Source organism: Lynx canadensis, chromosome X (assembly GCF_007474595.2).
Source record: "Lynx canadensis isolate LIC74 chromosome X, mLynCan4.pri.v2, whole genome shotgun sequence".
NCBI classification, from domain to species: domain Eukaryota; kingdom Metazoa; phylum Chordata; class Mammalia; order Carnivora; family Felidae; genus Lynx; species Lynx canadensis.
In genome coordinates this window covers 31,301,785-31,322,988 of record NC_044321.2, presented here as the reverse complement: position 1 = coordinate 31,322,988, position 21,204 = coordinate 31,301,785, and the positions used below count along the sequence as shown (strand labels likewise).

The 21,204-nt window shown below is 36.9% G+C and overlaps 1 protein-coding gene across 1 annotated transcript in view; it reads right to left on the bottom strand.

Annotated features, from left to right (window-relative positions):
* The window catches only part of CFAP47 (cilia and flagella associated protein 47), a 550,869-nt gene that overhangs the window by 279,018 nt on the left and 250,647 nt on the right, over window positions 1-21,204 (bottom strand). The window contains exon 37 of the mRNA XM_030305764.1: window positions 14,246-14,361. Coding sequence (XP_030161624.1) covers window positions 14,246-14,361 — 116 coding nt within the window. The remainder of the gene's footprint in view (window positions 1-14,245; window positions 14,362-21,204) is intronic.

Sequence of the window (21,204 nt, the reverse complement as noted above, 5' to 3'; positions counted from 1 at the left end):
AGCTAACGAACTGATCAAAAACGATTTAAGCAATATAACAGAAAAGAAATTTAAAATAAGTCATAAAATTAATTGCTGGGATTGAAAAAAATATAGAGGACAGCAGAGAATCTATTACTACAGAGATCAAGGGACTAAGAAACAGTCAGGAGGAGCTAAAAAATACTATAAATACTATAAATGAGCTGCAAAATAAATTGGAGGCCATGACAGCTCGCATTGAAGAGTCAGAGGAAAGAATAGGTGAATTAGAAGATAAAATTATGGAAAAAGAGGAAGCTGAGAAAAAGAGATAAAAAAATCCAGAAGTATGAGGGGAGAATTAGAGAACGAAGTGACACAATTAAACGCAATAATCTACGCATAATTGGGATTCCAGAGGAGGAAGAGAGAGGGAAAGGTGCTGAAGGTGTACTAGAAGAAATCATAGCTGAGAACTTCCCTGATCTGGGGAAGGAAAAAGGCAATGAAATCCAAGAGGCACAGAGAACTCCATTCAGACGTAACTTCAATCAATCTTCTGCACCATACATCATAGTGAAACTGGCAAAATACAAAGATAAAGAGAGAATTCTGAAAGCAGCTAGGGATAAACATCTCTAACATAAAAAGGGAGACTGATAAGACTCATGACAGATCTATCTACTGAAACTTGGCAGGCCAGAAAGGAATGGCAGGAAATCCTCAAAGTGATGAACAGAAAAAAAATGCAGCCGAGAATCTTTCATCCAGCAAGTTTTTCATTTAGAATAGGAGAGATAAAGGTGTGCCCAAACAAACAAAAACTGAAGGAATTCATCACCACTAAACCAGCCCTACAAGAGATCCTAAGGGGGATCCTGTGAGACAAAGTACCAGAGATATCACTGCAAGCATGAAAACTACAGACATCACAATGACTCTAAACCCATATCTTCCTATAATAACACTGAACGTAAATGGACTAAATGCTCCAACCAAAAGACAAAGGGTATCAGAAAGGATAAAAAAACCAAGACCCATCTATTTGCTGTCTACAAGAGACACATTTTGGACCTGAGGACACCTTCAGATTGAAAGTGAAGGGATGGAGAACTATCTATCATGCTACTGGAAGTCAAAAGAAAGCTGGAGTAGCTATACTTCTATCAGACAAACTAGACTTTCAATTAAAGGCTGTAACAAGAGATGAAGAAGGGCATTATATAATAATTATAGGTCTATCCATTAGGAAGAGCAACAATTATAAATGCCTATGCGCCGAAAATGGGAGCCCCCAGATATATAAAACGATTCATCATAAACATAAACAACCTTGTTGATAAGAATGTGGTAATTGCAGGGACTTTAATACTCCACTTACAACAATGGATAGATCATAGAGACACAGGATCAATAAAGAAACAAGGGCCCTGAATGATACATTGGATCAGATGGACTTGACAGATATATCTAGAACTCTGCATCCCAAAGCAACACAATATACTTTCTTCTTGAGTGCACATGGAACCTTCTCCAAGATAGATCACATACTGGGTCACAAAACAGCCCTTCATAAGTATACACGAATTAATATCATACCATGCACACTTTCAGGCCACAATGCTATGAAACTTGAAATCAACCACAGGAAAAAGTCTGGAAAACCTCCAAAAGCATGGAGGTTAAAGAACACCCTACTAAAGAATGAATGGGTCAACCAGGCAATTAGAGAAGAAATTAAAAAATACATGGAAACAAGTGAAAATGAAAATACAAAAATCCAAACGCTTTGGGATGCAGCAAAGGCAGTCCTGAGAGGAAAATATATTGTGATCCAGGCCTATCTCAAAAAACAAGAAAAATCCCAAATGCAAAATCTCACAGCACACCTAAAGGAAATAGAAGCAGAAGAGCAAAGACACTGCATACCCAGCAGAAGAAGAGAAACAAGAAGGATCAGAGCAGAAATAAACAATATAGAATCAAAAAAAAAAAAAAAAAAAAAAAAACAACTGTAGAGCAGATCAATAGAAACCAAGAGTTGGTTTTTTTGAAAACATAAACAAAACTGATAAACCTCTAGCCAGGCTTCTCAAAAAGTAAAAGGAGATGACCCAAATAGATAAAATCATGAATGAAAATGGAATTATTCCAACCAATCCCTCAGAGATACAAGCAATTATCAGGGAATACTATGAAAAATTATATGCCAACAAACTGGACAACCTGGAAGAAATGGACAAATTCCTAAAAACCCACACGCTTCCAAAACTCAATCAGGAGGAAATAGAAAGCTTCAACAGACCCATAACCAGCGAAGAAATTGAATCAGTCATCAAAAATCTCCCAACAAACAAGAGTCCAGGACCAGATGGCTTCCCAGGGGAGTTCTACCAGACGTTTAAAGCAGAGATAATACCTATCCTTCTCAAGCTATTCCAAAACATAGAAAGGGAAGGAAAACTCCCAGATTCATTCTATGAAGCCACTATTACCTTGATTCCTAAACCAGACAGAGACCCAGCAAACAAAGAGAACTACAGACCAATATCCCTGATGAATATGGATACAAAAATTCTCAATAAGATACTAGCAAATCGAATTCAACAGCATATAAAAAGAATTATTCACCATGATCAAGCCGGATCCATTCCTGGGCTGCAGGGCTGGTTCAACATTTGCATATCAATCTATGTGATACATCACATTAATAAAAGAAAAGATAAGAACCACATGATCCTGTCAATCGATGCAGAAAAAGCATTTGACAAAATTCAGAATCCTTTCCTAGTAAAAACCCTCGAGAAAGTCGGGATAGAAGGAACATACTTAAAGATCATAAAAGCCATTTATGAAAAGCCCACAGCTAACATCATCCTCAATGGGGAAAAACTGAGAGCTTTCTCCCTGAGATCAGGAACACGACAGGGATGTCCACTCTCACCACTGTTGTTTAACATAGTGTTGGAAGTGCTAGCATCAGCAATCAGACAACAAAAGGAAATCAAAGGCATCAAAATTGGCAAAGATGAAGTTAAGCTTTCACTTTTTGCAGCTGACATGATATTATACATGGAAAATCCGATAGACTCCACCAGAAGTCTGCTAGAACTGATACATGAATTCAGGAAAGTTGCAGGATATAACATCAATGTACAGAAATCACTTGCATTCTTATAAACTAATAATGAAGCAACAGAAAGACAAATAAAGAAACTGATCCCAGTCACAATTGCACCAAGAAGCATAAAATACCTAGGAATAAACCTAACCAAAGATGTAAAAGATCTGTATGCTGAAAAGTATAGAAAGCTTATGAAGGAAATTGAAGAAGACATAAAGAAATGGAAAAACATTCCCTGCTCATGGATTGGAAGAATAAATGTTGTTATAATGTCAATACTACCCATAGCTATCTCACATTCAATGCAATCCCAATCAAACTTGCACCAGCATTCTTCTCGAAGCTAGAACAAGTAATCCTAAAATTTGTATGGAACCACAAGAGGCCCCGAATAGCCAAAGTAATTTTGAAGAAGAAGACCAAAGCAGGTAGCATCACAATCCCAGAATGAATGAATGAATGAATTTATATAGTTTCAACTCTACTACAAAGCTGGAATCATCAAGACAGCATGGTATTGGCACAAAAACAGACACATAGACCAATGGAATAGAATTGAAACCCCAGAACTAGACCCACAAACGTATGGCCAACTAATCTTTGACAAAGCAGGAAAAAATATCCAATGGAAAAAAGACAGTCTCTTTAACAAATGGTGCTGGGAGAACTGGACAGCAACATGCAGAAGATTGAAACTAGACCACTTTCTCACACCATTCACAAAAACAAAGTCAAAATGGATGAAAGACCTGAATGTGAGACAGAAAACCATCAAAACTCTAGAGGAGAAAGCAGGAAAAGACCTCTCTGACCTTAGCCACAGCAATTTCTTACTTGACACATCCCCAAAGGCAAGGGAATTAAAAGTAAACATGAACTACTGGGACCTCAAGAAATAAAAAGCTTCTGCACAGCAAAGGAAACAATCAACAAAACTAAAAGGCAACCAACGGAATGGGAAAAGATATTTGCAAATGACATATCGGACAAAGGGCTAGTATCCAAAATCTATAAAGAGCTCACCAAACTTCACACCCGAAAAACAAACAACCCTGTGAAAAAATGGGCAGAAAACATGAATAGACACTTCTTTAAAGAAGACATCCAGATGGCCAACAGGCACATGAAAAGATGCTCAACATTGCTCCTCATCAGGGAAATACAAATCAAAACCACACTCAGATATCACCTCACGCCAGTCAGAGTGGCCAAAATGAACAAATCAGGAGACTATAGATGCTGGAGAGGATGTGGAGAAACGGGAACCCTCTTGCACTGTTGGTGGGAATGCAAACTGGTGCAGCCGCTCTGGAAAACAGTGTGGAGGTTCCTGAAAAAATAAAAAATAGACCTCCCCTATGACCCAGCAATAGCACTGCTAGGAATTTACCCAAGGGATACAGGCATACTGATGCATACGGGCACTTGTACCCCACTGTTTATAGCAGCACTCTCAATAATAGCCAAATTATGGAAAGAGCCTAAATGTCCATCAACCAACGAATGGATAAAGAAATTGTGGTTTATATACACAATGGAGTACTACATGGCAATGAGAAAGAATGAAATATGGCCTTTTGTAGCAACGTGAATGGAACTGAAGAGTGTGATGCTAAGTGAAATAAGTCATACGGAGTAAGACAGATGCCATATGTTTTCACTCTTATGTGGATCCTGAGAAACTTAACAGAAACCCATGGGGGAGGGGAAGGAAAAAAAAAGAAGTTATAGTGGGAGAGAACCAAAGCATAAGAGAATCTTCAAAACTGAGAACAAACTGAGGGTTGATGGGGGGTGGGAGGGAGGAGAGGGTGGGTGATGGGTATTGAGGAGGGCACATTTTGTGATGAGCACTGGGTGTTGTATGGAAACCAATTTGACAAATTTCATATTAAAAAAATACAAGTAAAAAAATCAAAATAATATTCACATTTGAAAACAATTTAGGGAGAAAATCTCATGGTTTTTGGCAGATTTGTACATCTTAAGAATTATTTTAGATGAAATATTAAAACTGAGACTTGGAAAAACCATAGAATGCTCATATGCTTGCTTAAATAAAGAAAAATTAAAGGAGATTTTTCTTGTGCCTATCCCCAACAGCAAGAACCTGTAGATTTATATAGTTTCAACTCTTAGAAAATTGGACTGTCAGGTATGCAAAAAGATAAATAAAGAACATGGAAAATGTTGCAAAACTAAAAAAAAAATATTCACCATGATTAAGTGGGAGTCATTCCTGGATTGGAGGGCTGGTTCAATATTCGTAAATGGATCAATGTGATACATCACATTAATAGAAGAAAGGATAAGAACCACATGATCCTGTCAATAGACGCAGAAAAAGCATTTGACAAAATATAGCACCCTTTCTTGATAAAAATCCTCAAGAAAGTTGGGATAGAAGGAACACACCTTAACATCAAAAAAGCCATATATGAAAGTCCCACAGCTAGTATCATCCTCCATGGGGAAAAACTGAAAGCTTCTCCCCTGAGATCAGGAATACGAGAAGATTATCCATTGTTACCACTGATGTTTAACATAATATTGGAAGCCCTAGCCTCAGCAATCAGACAACAAAATGAAATAAAAAGCATCCATATAGACAAGGAAGAACCCAAACTTTCACTCTCTGCAGGTGACATGATACTCTACATGGAAATCCTGAAAGATCACCAAAAACTGCTAGAACTGATATATGAATTCAGCAAAGTCACAGGATATAAAATCAATGTACAGAAATTGGTTGTACCTCAATACATCAATAATGAGTCAAGAGAAAAAGATATCAAGGAATTAATCCCATCTATAATTGCACCAAGAACCATAAAATACCTAGGAATAAACCTAGCCAAAAAGGTAAAAGATCTGTACACTGAAAACTATAGAATGCTTATGAAAAACTTGAAGAAGACACAAAGAAATGGAAAAACATTCCACACTCACGGATTAGAAGAACAAATGTTAAAATGTCAATACTACTCAAAACAATCTACACATTCAATGCAATCCCAATCAAAATAGCACCTGTACTCTTCACAGAGCTAGAACCGTCCTAAAATGTATATGGAACTATAAAAACCATGAAGAGTCAAAGTAATGTTGAAAAAGAAAACCAAATCTGGAGGCATCACAATCCCTAATTTTAGCCTGTACTACAAAGTTGTAATCATCAAGGCAGTATGGTATTGGCACAAAAACTGACACAAATACCAATGGAATAGAACAGAGAACCCAGAATTATACCCACAAATGTATGGCCAACTAATCTTCAAGAAAGCAGGAAAGAGTATCCAGTGGAAAAAATACAGTCTCTTTAGAAAATGGTGCCAGGAGAACTGGACAGCCACATGGACAGGAGAACTGGACAGCCACTTTCTTACAACATACCCCAAAATAAATTCAAAATGGATGAAAGACCTAAATGTGAGGCAGGAAACGATCATAACTATAGAGTAGAAAACAGGCAACAACGTCTTTGACCTCAGTCCCAGCAACTTCTTGCTTGACATGTCTCCAAAGGCAAGGGAAATAAGAGCAAAAATGAACTATTGGGACCTCATTAAGATACAAAGCTTCTGTACAGCAAAGGAAACAATCAACAAAGCTAAAAGGCAACCAAGAGAATAGGAGAAGATATTTGCAAATAACATATTGGATAAAGGGTTAGTATCCAAAATCTATAAAGAACTTATCAAACTCAACACCCGAAAAACAAATAATCCAGTGAAGAAATGGGCAGAAGACATGAATAGATACTTTTCCAAAGAAGACATCCAACAGACACATGAAAAGATGCTGAACATCACTTATTATCCGGGAAGTACAAATCAAAACCACAATGAGACAGCACCTCACACCGGTCAGAGAAGCTAAAATTAACAACTCAGGAAAAACAGATGTTGGTGCGGATATGGAGAAAGGGGAACCCTCTTATACTGTTGGTGGGAATGCAAACTGGTGCAGCTACTCTGGAAAACAGTATGGAGGTTCCTCAAAAAATTACAAATAGAATTACCCTCGACCCAGCAATACCACTACTAGGAATTTATCCAAAGGATACAGGAGTGCTGATCCGTAGAGCCACAGGTACCCCAATGTTTATAACAGCGCTTTTGACAATAGATAAATTATGGAAACAGCTCAAATGTCCACTCACTGTTGAATGGAGAAAGAAGGTGTGGTATATATATATATATATAATGGAATACTATTCAGTGATGCAAAAGAATGAAATCTTGCCATTTGCAACAATGTGGACAGAACTGAAGGGTATTACACTAAGTGAAGTAAGTCAGAGAAAGTCAGATATCAGGTTTTCACTCATATGCGGAGTTTGAGAAACTTAACAAAAAACCTTAGGGGGAAGGGAAGAAAAAATAAATTACAAAGAGAGAAGGCAAATGACAAGAGACTCTTAAATACAGAGAACAAACTGAGGGTTGATGGGGGTGGGGTTTGGGGGGATGCAGTGAAAATGGGTGATGGGAGTTGGGGAGGGCATTTGTGATGAACACACTTTTCTTTGGAAAAGTGATGAGAACTAGGTGTTGTATGTAAGTGATGAATCATGGGAATCTACTCCAGAAGCCAAGACTATACTGTATACACGTTATGTTAGCTAACTTGACAATAAATGATTTTTTAAAAATTTAAAAAGATTAAAATTAAATTAAAAATTAAAAGATGATGGCACATTAAATTTAGTATGGAACAGGTGAATAAGAAGAAAAGATGTCACACTTAAGATAAATTTGGTAGGGGCACGTGGGCAGCTCAGTCTGTCAAGCATCTGACTTTGGCTCAGGTCATGTTCTCACAGTTCATGGGTTTAAGCCCCGCATCGGGCTTTGTGCTGACAGCTCAGAGCCTGAAGCCTGCTTCAGATTCTGTGTCTCCCTCTCTCTTTCTGCCCCTCCCCTGCTCACACTGTCTTTCTCTGTCTCTGTCTCTCTTTCTAAAATAAACATTAAAGAAAAAAAGATAAATTTGGTAAAATCAACAGGACTTGCTACCAGATTGGACTTCTGTTCAAAAAAGAAAAAAAGGTGTTTTAGAATGACCATACTCTAACATGCATTCAATAAATGAACTTATACTCAAATCTTATGAAACACATTTTAAAATATAGTATCCTTTTTACGAGGTCAATGGCTGGTTTTAGGACAGTGAAGATTTGAGCCTGTCTTGAGGAAAGACATTCCTTTTGAAATTTTGTAGTCATATTGAGGCATGTAAATGACAAGGATTTCTTCCTGAATGTGTTAGAAAGTTCAGAATCAAATGTCTGGTCCAGTTAGCTACATGTCTTAGGTCTTTAAAAATGTGTATAGCCTTCATCTTAATTTTTTTACTTCTTATTTTCTTTTTGTTCCAATTGCTTCCCTCTCATAAAAAAATACCCTTAATGGGGTGCTTGGGTGGCTCAGTCAGTTAAGTGTCCAACTTTGGCTCAGGTCATGATCTTGCGGTTGGTGGGTTTGAGCCCCGCACTGGACTCTGTGTTAACAGCTCAGAGCCTGGAGCCTGATTCGGATTGTGTGTCTTCCCCTCTCTCTCTTTTAAAAATAAACATAAAAAAAAAAGTTAAAAAATATATCCTTGATAATAAATATATTTTGTAAGCTACTTTAACTTGGCTTTCGGAATAGATGAAAAATATAACATATCAATCAATGTCAATGCTCATTTGGCTCAATGAGCACAATGAAGAAATAAAGAAACTGAATGGTTTTCCAAAAGTATATTTTCACTTTTATGCAGTTACTCTATGGTTATAGCTAAATTTAATCATCAAATTAGATGCAAAAGTAAACATGTTTGTTTATATGTTGGTGTAGCTGTTTAATTGTTTCTATATAAATGATTTCACTGGGAATTTAAATCCACAGCTGGCAGAAAGAGCCATTATTAATCGTGATTTAGACAGACTCTAAGGATGTGGTACATATAATTATATAATATCTGATAATGATAATGCTACATTTTTTTAAGAAAACAAGTTTTTTTTCTGAGCCCTATTTGTAAAAACAAAAGACTATAAACTTACATAGTCTAGATAAAAAGATGCTTAAAGAACCACCTAATAACAGTATTTATGCCTACAAAATAAAAAGCATCTAGAAAAGGGACTAATTATTTTCCATATATATTGACAATTAAGCACCATCTCTTCTGGAAACCCTTCCATGGTTAACCCAAAACCACTTAGGTACTTTTTTTCATCTTCCTCTAATTCTATACACACAACACGAATAAAACAATTATCAGGGTATCTGGGTGGCTCAGCCGGTTGAGTGTCGTACTCATGATTTCACCTCAGGTCATGATCTCACGGTTGTGAGATCGAGCCCCACATTGGGCTCTGAGCTGGGTGTGGAGCTTGCTTAAGATTCTCTCTCTGCCCCTCCCCTCTCATGCACTCTCTTCTCTCTCTCTCTTCCTCCCTTATCCTTATTGTGTATTTGCTGTAGGGTATTCTGCTAGATTTGAATCACTTGTGAGCAGTGTTAACACATTTTCATCTGTGAATCACTAGCACTTCAAATTTAGGCGGCGGGGCGGCAAATGCTCATTGCTTCCTATATGTTCCAGTTACAGTATTAGGTGTTTTGCCTATATATTTACATTAATTACTGACAAAACTGTGGCTAAATATTCTGATCCCCTTTTTACAAATAAGAATAATGAGGCTGGATCATACAACCTGTACATGCCAATATCAAAGTCCATCACTTGTTAAATGACATGACAGCAGGGTTCTAGACCACAATGGCATCTGAAGTCTAGATTTATCATCTAAGAGAAATATCATTAAAATTATAAGAAAGAGATCTTTTTAAAAGCTGCTAGTTAGAGGAAGCTATCAATGAGCATCTGAACAGAGGTTGATAAGGAAACAAAGCTGGCCTGTGGACTCCTGGAGAGGCCATTTCCAGAAATGCCCACTTACATGGAGGGTAAGATCGGATTCAGATAACCTCACTCTCCTCAAGGCCACTGCAGAATGCTGGGCAATCTGGCATAAAAGCAGAATGTTCTTCATACTACGGTAAAGATTTGGGTGTATATATAGAACCACAATATATTTTTATATCGCCATATTATTACATATAAATGGATGAACAAGTATCACAAGTCATTAGAGTAAATCCTTAAATAGGAAACAATGAAATCAAAATAAACATTAACAACTGACCTAAAAGAAGATAAATAATATAGGTCAGAGATGAGTATATAAAAGTCAGAGACATTTATGAAGATACTAGAACCCCCATTTAAGGACAGGATGCTATGAAATAGAGACACTTAATAAAAATGAAAGCACTCATGAATATACATATTTAGGAGATTCTCATTTTCTCTCACTCTCTCCCATTCTCTTCCCCAAAGGAAACAGTTGGAAAAGAAGGCTTGTTGATAAAGAGAGGAAAAAACAATGAGATAAAAAATACTAGTGATAAGATACACAAAGGATGCAATCAACAGGTTCAATATTCAACAGTTAACGGTTAGAAAATGAGAACTGTGAAAAAGGAGGGGAAATAATTATGAAAAAAAACAAAGAGAATTTTCCAGTGCTTATTAAAGATAACTCCATAGTTAAAGGACTCGTTGTATACCCAGACAGTGAATTAAAAAAGACCCTCCTTGATGCACCCCGGATCACTATCAGAACACAATCAGAAAAGAAGATCCTAGAAACTTCTAGAGGTGTTGAGAAAGAGAATTATAGTAGACTTTCTCATCACAAATATTGAATACTATGAGGCAGCAGAACAATTATCTTAACACTTATAAGGAAAAAAAAATCTTTTCAACTTAGAATAATAAGCCAAGCAAAATATAAATCAAGTGTGAGAGTAGTAAAAAAAAAAAAAAATGCCTAAAAATGGAAAATCTTGGAAAATTTACCTCGCCCATATTGTATTAGGTTTCATAAAGATGGTTTTAGTAAATAAGTTAGCACATAAGAAAGGTACTAGTTTCTATCCAAAGAAAAATAAAAATGTCCAATATTGACATCTCTTCAGTAGGTCTGGAAAGCAGTCCAAATAAAAGGAACACACAAAGTACTCTGAAAGATGTACTTGAAGGAAAGAGACTTCAAGGATTATATGCATATCTTTAGAATTTATTAATATTCTCAGCTTAAAAAAGGAGTCAAAAGATACTTTTTATTCTGATGGTATAAGAAACACTTATATAATAGATTTTTACTCCTTGGAAAAGTAATAAATAGAAGATAAAACTAGTGATGTTTGTAGGGAGAGCAATAAATCTGGAGAAGTAAGCAAACTAGATCATTAAATATTATAGTTATACATCAAGACATTATTTCTAAAGTTGATATAACAAATATATTGGCTAAAATAATATGGATTATTTCAATTTATGGAAGTAACCATGGGAAGAACTAAAATGAGACATAAATCAAGGAGTAAAAAGTAGGAGGCTCAAGAAGTGGAAACAGATTTGAGGTGGGGTGGGACTTGTTTTTTATTTTTAACTCCTCTGCATATTTGACTTGTCAAACATGTATAAGTTAGATTTTTATTTAAAAAAAGATACATAAGTCAAAAACAAAAGTACAGGTGTAACATGGTGGAAATATGATGTATTTGTAATTACATATGTGAGCAGGTATACATGAATATATGGCCAGTTAATGTGCACTTGGAGTGTATTAAAACTTTACAAAGCTATTATTTATAAATATGTCTATATTTATATAGACCATAAATGGTGCAATGGTGAATAAAGAGAAGAAAAGTCACAGTGATGAGAAGTTAATAGGAAGTAGACTGTTGGCTTCACCCAAGTGAAGTATTTGCACAAACGCGCTCCTGGAGAAACAAAAACATGATACAATTACCTGCCATGGATCTTCATGATTACTTACAAACAGTCAAAGCCACATTTTATTGAATGCTCTGTATGAATGTGATACACACACACACACGTACACACACACACACATACACAACATGTGCTGTTGTCAAGTGAGTAAATGCAAACTCTGCATTTAGACTGGCTGGTTTTGAATCTCCACTTGACCATCTAACAGCAGCGAAAATTGGGCAAATGATTTAATGTCTCTGCCCAATGTCTTCTTTTGGAAAATGGGGACACTTAGGCTATTAGGATGATTAAATATGAAAAGGTACACAAAGTACATGTTATAAAGATTTTGTACATACAAATGTTTAATAAGCATTAAGCATTTTAATATTTACATATGTAATGAGTTTATTGTGTAAATATTTAACCAGGCATATGTTATAATAAACACATATTTGTGCATATAAAAAGACCACAAAGAAATGAACTGATAAATTAACTCTGCTTAGCTGATGGGGTCCTCAGTAATGGTTGTTTCCTCTTTATACTTTTCTGTAACAAATTTTCAACATGTACAGGCTTTAAACTTATAATAAAGACTATAAGTGTTAATTTCATTAATTGAAATGTAATCTTAAGGTACAATATGAGAAGTTTAGTGTGGCTGTTAGGAAGAATTTCCTGAGAGCTTTGAAATACTGGAAGAGTCTACTGGGTTTATGAGTGAAAAAAAAAAGTGGGGGAACCTGAAACCTTGTCACTTGTGTAAACCTATTTGAAGGGCAGAGAATAGATCTCAATTATCAAAGTCCTAAGGGAAGAAAAATGGTACTGTGACAATGTTCAAATAAACTTGTATTACCACAGTTGTGTTTTATAACAGACGTGTAAGAAGTAGGACTTAGAAAATGGGTGGGCTGTTTTTACAAGTTTTATTCTAGTCATTTAGTTTATAATATAGAAAAAAGTAAGTGAAGAATTGTTTCCTCACATTCAGTTCAATCTGGATATAGTACCAATCATGAATATGCAGAATTTATAAATTGTATACTCCTTAGCATGCAGCAGTAACTGAAGAAAACAAACAGGGGCTAATGACACAAGCCAGGGGCACTTCTGCAACTGGGTTTCTGGGTATTTTAAAAGCAATTAAAATGGCCCTTATTTCTAATTATTTCTGTGTTTGATATATTAGAAATAATAATGATTAAAATGTGAAAAGCAACTCAGGGTTAATGTATAGTTAAAAACCAAAAAGATAACCAGGTGAACTAACTTTAGTAGTTACACTCTGTCACTTTGCATTGGGAAAAAATAATAAAGCAAAGGCAATGACTAAAATTCAAGGTGGTTAAAGTCAATTAGTGGTTGTTAAATTTGTGAACCCCTGTGATACTAACATGGCTGGTCTCTTATCATCCTTGCATTTTGTAATAAGAATATTTGCTATCATTAATACTGTTGACATATCTAATAGGATTTGTTGATCTGGGAAGAGTAATATATTATACTCATATTTAACTTTTCAAGACTATACTCTAGGGGCTTCATTTGTACTTTATTTCGGAAAGTAGGAGAGTAGTAGTAGAAACATTCAAAAAATGCATTATGAGAACAGAATCAGATAGAAATGAGACTTTAAAGAAAATCACTACAATTTGGAAGTGTGTGTGTGTGTGTGTGTGTATGCACACACACACACATACATATACACACATTCATACATATAAACACAATGACAGTGAAGGGAAAGAGAGTAATGGCAACACTGAAGGTGTTTTTTAGGTAAGATTATCAGTCTTTGACTTTTTTTGTTCTTCATACATTCATAGCTACTAAATTTTCTGCAATGAGCACATTACTCAGAAACAACTATAGATAACATAAAAAGAACCATATAAAATGTTATCCATAATACAATCTATATAAAATATACTTAAGTAAACAATATAAATATAAATGTATATATAAATTTAGCACACACTGGTTAGAGTTTCTTACAGATAACAGAACTGCAGTATATAAACAACTTATAGTCTAAACTCTATGGCCTATATGCATGCAAAATAAACTGAAACTAAAAGCATATATTAAAAGCAACTGTTTTATGTTGTTAGAATTATTTTAACAAAATTGGTGAGGAATCTCAGCAACATATACATAATTTATCTATGTTTGAGTGATGATCTTTCATTATATATAAACCAGTTAAAAACAAAACCAGGTCACTCTTTTAAAATTATAATACATATTAAATCTCTAGGGTTGATATTTTCAGTTAAGTAAAATTTAAAAAGCAAAAAAAAACCCACTTACTTTGAAGATATTGTCACAATATTCCCAGTTTGGGAAAGGGAGAAGTCAGCAGCATCTTTCCCAACAATTGTAGCATTATACACCAAGTTTTTCAAGCTTGAATTTTTCAGTAGAATCTATATTGAAGAAGAGAGTATAAATAATATCATGAACTTTAGAAATATATAATTTAACACTTATTTTCATCAAAGCAAGTTATACATTTTAATCATGAAAATTTTCCTAACGTGGAGTTAGGGGAAGATGGCGGTGTGGGAGGACGCTGCACTCAGCGAGCGTCCTGCTGATCACTTATTTTCCACCTACACCTGCCTGAATAACCCAGAAAACCGCCAGAAGACTAGCAGAACGGAATCTCCAGAGCCAAGCTCAGACAAGAGGCCCACAGAAGAGGGTAGGAAGGGCAGCGAGGCGGTGAGCGCTCCATGGGCTGGCTGGAGGGAGCCGGGGCGGAGGGGCGGCCCGCTGGCCAAGCAGAGCCCCCGAGTCTGGCTTGCAAAAGCGGAGGGGCCGGACGGAGTGTGTTCTGACAGCAAGAGGGACTTAACATCTGGAAGGTTATAAGCTAACAACTCTGCTCAGAGAGCAGGAGGGCTGGGGGACTATGGGAGGGAGAGTTGTTGAGCCCCGGATGACAGAGCTCAGCTTGGCGGGGAACGAAGGCGCTTGCCAGCGCCATCTCCCTCGCCAATCCTCCAGCCAAAATCTCAAAGGGAACTGGTTCCTGCCAGGGAACTTGCTTGCACGGCACAAACACCCAACACTGTGCTTCTGCGGGTCCATCCCTCTGGCGGGTTTGACTCCCTCCTGGTGCCGCAGGGCCCCTCCCGAAGCGGATCTCCCAAACAAAAGCAAGCTGAGCCTGCCCCTCCCGCCCCTGTACACCTTGCCTATCCACCCCAGCTAATACGCCAGATCCCCAGCACCACAAGCCTGGCAGTGTGCAAGTAGCCCAGACGGGCCATGCCACCCCACAGTGAATCACGCCCCTAGGAGACGGGAAGAGAAGGCACACACCAGTCTGACTGTGGCCCCAGCAGTGGGCTGGGGGCAGACATCAGGTCTGACTGCGGCCCCGCCCACCAATGCAAGTTACTTAAGACAGCACAAGGGAAGTGCCCTGCAGTTCTGCACCACTCCAGGGACTAACCAAAATGACGAAACGGAAGAATTCCCCTCAAAAAGACATCCAGGAAATAACAGCGAATGAACTGATCAAAAATGATTTAAACAATATAACAGAAAGTGAATTTAGAATAATAGTCATAAAATTAATCGCTGGGCTTGAAAACAGTATATAGGACAGCAGAGAATCTCTTGCTACAGACATCAAGGGACTAAGGAACAGCCAGGAGGAGCTAAAAAATGCTATCAACGAGCTGCAAAATAAAATGGAGACAACAACGGCTAGGATTGAAGTGGCAGAGGAGAGAATAGGTGAACTAGATGATAAAATTTGGAAAAAGAAGAAGCTGAGAAAAAGAGAGATAAAAAAATCCAGGAGTACGAGGGGAAAATTAGAGAAATGAGTGATGCACTAAAGAGAAATAATATACGCATAACTGGTATTCCAGAGGAGGAAGAGAGAGGGAAAGGTGCTGAAGGTGCACTTGAAGAAATAATAGCTGAGAACTTCCCTGAACTGGGGAAGGAAAAAGGCATTGAAATCCAAGAGGCACAGAGACCTCCCTTCAGACGTAACTTGAATCAAACTTCTGCACGACATATCATAGTGAAACTAGCAAAATACAAGGATAAAGAGAAAATTCTGAAAGCAGCTAGGGATAAATGTGCTCTAACATATAAAGGGAGACCTATAAGACTCGTGACCGATCTCTCTACTGAAACTTGGCAGGCCAGAAAGGAATGGCAGGAGATCTTCAATGTGATGAACAGAGAAAATATGCAGCTGAGAATCCTTTATCCAACAAGTCTGTCATTTAGAATAGAAGGAGAGATAAAGGTCTTCCCAAACAAACTCTGAAGGAATTCATCACCACTAAACCAGCCCTAAAAGAGACCCTAAGGGGGATCCTGTGAGACAAAGTACCAGAGACATCTCTACAAGCATGAAACCTACAGACATCACAATGACTCTAAACCCAAATCTTTCTATAATAACACTGAAGGTAAATGGAATAAATGCACCAACCAAAAACAATACGGTATCAGAATGGATAAAAAAACAAGACCCATCTATTTGCTGTCTACAAGAGACTCATTTTAGACCTGAGGACACCTTCAGATTGAGAGTGAGGGGATGGAGAACTATTTATCATGCCACTGGAAGTCAAAAGAAAGCTGGAGTAGCCATACTTCTATCAGACAAACTAGACTTTCAATTAAAGGCTGTAACAAGCGATGAAGAAGGGCATTATATAATAATTATAGGTCTATCCATCAGGAAGAGCTAACAATTATAAATGTCTATGTGCCGAATACAGGAGCCCCCAAATATATAAAACAATTCATAACAAACATTGATAAGAATGTGGTAATTGCAGGGGACTTTAACACTCCCCTTACAACAATGGATAGATCATCTAGACACACGGTCAATAAAGAAACAAGGGCCCTGAATGATACATTGGATCAGATGGACTTGACAGATATATTTAGAACTCTGCATCCCAAAGCAACAGAATATACTTTCTTCTCGAGTGCACATGGAACATTCTCCAAGACAGATCACATACTGGGTCACAAAACAGCACTTCATAAGTATACAAGAATTGAGATCATACCATGCATACTTTCAGACCACAATGCTATGAAGCTTGAAATCAACCACAGGAAAAAGTCTGGAAAACATCCAAAAGCATGGAGGTTAAAGAACACCCTACTAAAGAATGAAGGGGTCAACCAGGCAATTAGAAAAGAAATTTAAAAATATATGGAAACAAATGAAAATGAAAATATAACAATCCAAACCCTTTGGATGCAGCGAAGGCAGTCCTGAGAGGAAAATACATTGCAATCCAGGCCTATCTCAAGAAACAAGAAAATTCCCAAATGCAAAATCTAACAGCACACCTAAAGGAAACAGAAGCAGAACAGCAAAGACACGCTAAACCCAGCAGAAGAAGAGAAATAATAAAGATCAGAGCAGAAATAAACAATATAGAACCTAAAAAAAACTGTAGAGCAGATCAACGAAACCAAGAGTTGGTTTTTTGAAAACATAAACAAAATTGATAAACCTGTAGCCAGGCTTCTCAAAAAGAAAAGGAAGATGACCCAAATAGATAAAATCATGAATGAAAATGGAATTATTACAACCAATCCCTCAGAGATACAAACAATTATCAGGGAATACTATGAAAAATTATATGCCAACAAACTGGACAACCTGGAAGAAATGGACAAATTCCTAAACACCCACACGCTTCCAAAACTCAATCAGGAGGAAATAGAAAGCTTCAACAGACCCATAACCAGCGAAGAAATTGAATCAGTCATCAAAAATCTCCCAACAAACAAGAGTCCAGGACCAGATGGCTTCCCAGGGGAGTTCTACCAGACGTTTAAAGCAGAGATAATACCTATCCTTCTCAAGCTATTCCAAAACATAGAAAGGGAAGGAAAACTTCCAGACTCATTCTATGAAGCCAGTATTACTTTGATTCCTAAACCAGACAGAGATCCAGTAAAAAAAAACTACAGGCCAATATCCCTGATGAATATCGATGCAAAAATTCTCAATAAGATACAAGCAAATCGAATTCAACAGCATATAAAAAGAATTATTCACCATGATCAAGCCGGATCCATTCCTGGGCTGCAGGGCTGGTTCAACATTTGCATATCAATCTATGTGATACATCACATGAATAAAAGAAAAGATAAGAACCATATGATCCTGTCAATCGATGCAGAAAAGGCCTTTGACAAAATTCAGTAACTTTCTTAATAAAAACCCTCGAGAAAGTCGGGATAGAAGGAACATACTTAAAGATCATAAAAGCCATTTATGAAAAGCCCACAGTTAACATCATCCTCAATGCAGAAAAACTGAGAGCTTTTTCCCTGAGATCAGGAACATGACAGGGATGTCCACTCTCACCGCTGTTGTTTAACATAGTGTTGGAAGTGCTAGCATCAGCAATCAGACAACAAAAGGAAATCAAAGGCATCAAAATTGGCAAAGATGAAGTTAAGCTTTCACTTTTTGCAGCTGACATGATATTATACATGGAAAATCCGATAGACTCCACCAAAAGTCTGCTAGAACTGATACATGAATTCAGCAAAGTTGCAGGATACAAAATCAATGTACAGAAATCAGTTGCATTCTTATACACTAAGGAAGCAACAGAAAGACAAATAAAGAAACTGATCCCAGTCACAATTGCACCAAGAAGCATAAAATACCTAGGAATAAACCTAATCAAAGATGTAAAAGATCTGTATGCTGAAAAGTATAGAAACCTTATGAAGGAAATTGAAGAAGATATAAAGAAATGGAAAAACATTCCGTGCTCATGGATTAGAAGAATAAATATTGTCAAAATGTCAATACTACCCAAAGCTATCTACACATTCAATGCAATCCCAATCAAACTTGCACCAGCATTCTTCTCGAGACTAGAACAAGCAATCCTAAAATTCATATGGAACCACAAAAGGCCCCGAATAGCCAAAGGAATTTTGAAGAAGAAGACCAAAGCAGGAGGCATCACAGTCCCAGACTTTAGCCTCTACTACAAAGCTGGAATCATCAAGACAGCATGGTATTGGCAAAAAAATAGACACACAGACCAATGGAATAAAATAGAAACCCCAGAAGTAGACCCACAAACGTATGGCCAACTCATCTTTGACAAAGCAGGAAAAAATATCCAATGGAAAAAAGAGTCTCTTTCACAAATGGTGCTGGGAGAACTGGACAGCAACATGCAGAAGATTGAAACTAGACCACTTTCTCACACCATTCACAAAAACAAACTCAAAATGGATAAAGGACCTGAATGTGAGACAGGAAACCATCCAAACCCTAGAGGAGAAAGCAGGAAAAGACCTCTCTGACCTCAGCTGTAGCAATGTCTTACTTGACACATCCCCAAAGGCAAGGGAATTAAAAGAAAAAATGAACTACTTGGACCTTATGAAGATAAAAAGCTTCTGTACAGCAAAGGAAACAACCAACAAAACTAAAAGGCAACCGCAGGAATGGGAAAAGATATCTGCAAATCACATATCAGACAAAGGGCTAGTATCCAAAATCTATAAAGAGCTCACCAAACTCCACACCCGAAAAACAAATAACCCAGTGAAGAAATGGGCAGAAAACATGAATAGACACTTCTCTAAAGAAGACATCCAGATAGCCAACAGGCACATGAAAAGATGCTCAACATCGCTCCTCATCAGGGAAATACAAATCAAAACCACACTCAGATATCACCTCTTGTCAGTCAGGTGATATCACGCCACCTAGGATTCCATGCAGGGGTGGTTAAATGGTAAATGGGGATAAGGGAAAGTTGTTCAAGGGAAGGAAAGAAAGCTTGGGAGCCTCAATTCCTCCTTTTCACTTTTTGTAAGAAAAGCTTATGTTTCACTAATTAATACTTACCTTCAACTGCTGTGCTTCTGTGTAAATTTTGTTTCAAAAAGGTGGGAAAAAAGTTCAAATGCATTAAAAAATGTCTCAGAAAATCACTGCACTCTACATTTTCTTTTCACTGATCCCTGTATTTTTTACTGGTTCCAGGATTCTATGTTTTTATTAGTGACATAAAGTTAGAGAAATAGATTTTCAATTATATTAGTAATTTCTTGAGATTATTCTTTACTTTGGAGTTGATGCATAGGGGTAAACTATGTCAAACATTCTCAGCAATTTCCAAATCAGTGATTTTCTTCCTTTTTTATTTTTTTTAATGTTTATTCATTTTTGAGAGAGAGAGAGAGAGAGAGAGAGAGAATGAGCGGAGGAGGGGCATAGAGAGAAGGAGACACAGAATCTGAAATAGGCTCCAGCATCTGAGCTGTCAGCACAGAGCCCAACGCCAGGCTCAAACTTGTGAACTGTGAGATCATGACCTGAGCTGAAGTCAGATGTTTAACAGACTGAGCCACCCAGGCACCCCTCAAATCAGTGATTTTCTTAAATGAAATTTAAAATTAAAGCTTGCTGTAACTGACAGTTTTTTTGCATTTATATTTAATTTTTGTTATCTTCAAGACATACTCTACATATGTGAAAAATAAGTTATATTTGCATAATTTCATTTGTAGTCTTTTTTTAATATTTATTTTTGAGAGGGGGAGACACAGAGTATGAGCAGGGGAGGGGCAGAGAGACAAAGGGAGACACACAATCTGAAGCAGGCTCCAGGCTCTGAGCTGTCAGCACAGAGCCTGATGTGGTGCTCGAACACACAAATGGTGAGATCATGACTCAGCTGAGGTCCAATGCTTAAATGACTGAGCTACCCAGGGACCCCAGTTTAATCTATAATCTTAAGATATGAACATTATTTCTAGTAAAGAGCTAAAGGTGGAAAGAAATGTTTCTATCTTAATATGCATTAATTTGATTTTTAGCATAATTCAAATTTATGTTTAAACGTTACCTAGTTACGTAAACTAGTTTTTAAAAATAGTGGCACATAAAAGGCATAAAGAAATAAAAACACATGGACAGAAGTAGAGAACTGGTAATAATACCTAACAGTAATAAATCACTGCTTAATCTAATTCAGACTCCTCCTAGCTTCTTCAGGCTTAATCAAAACATTTCTAACTCTTTAGAAATTTTATTTTGAAGTCAAAAGACCTCTCCAATATAATTACAGCTCTAGGTTTTGAAAGTCATTGCAGTGAAGGAATTATCAGAGTAAATACTGTTGAAAAAATGCTCTAAAGAGTTGTATGTCTTCTTTTCCTGACCAAAAAAGAAAAAAAAAATTGTGAAAAGGAATTTTATCTCATTGTTTAGTAACAAAAAATCAGAA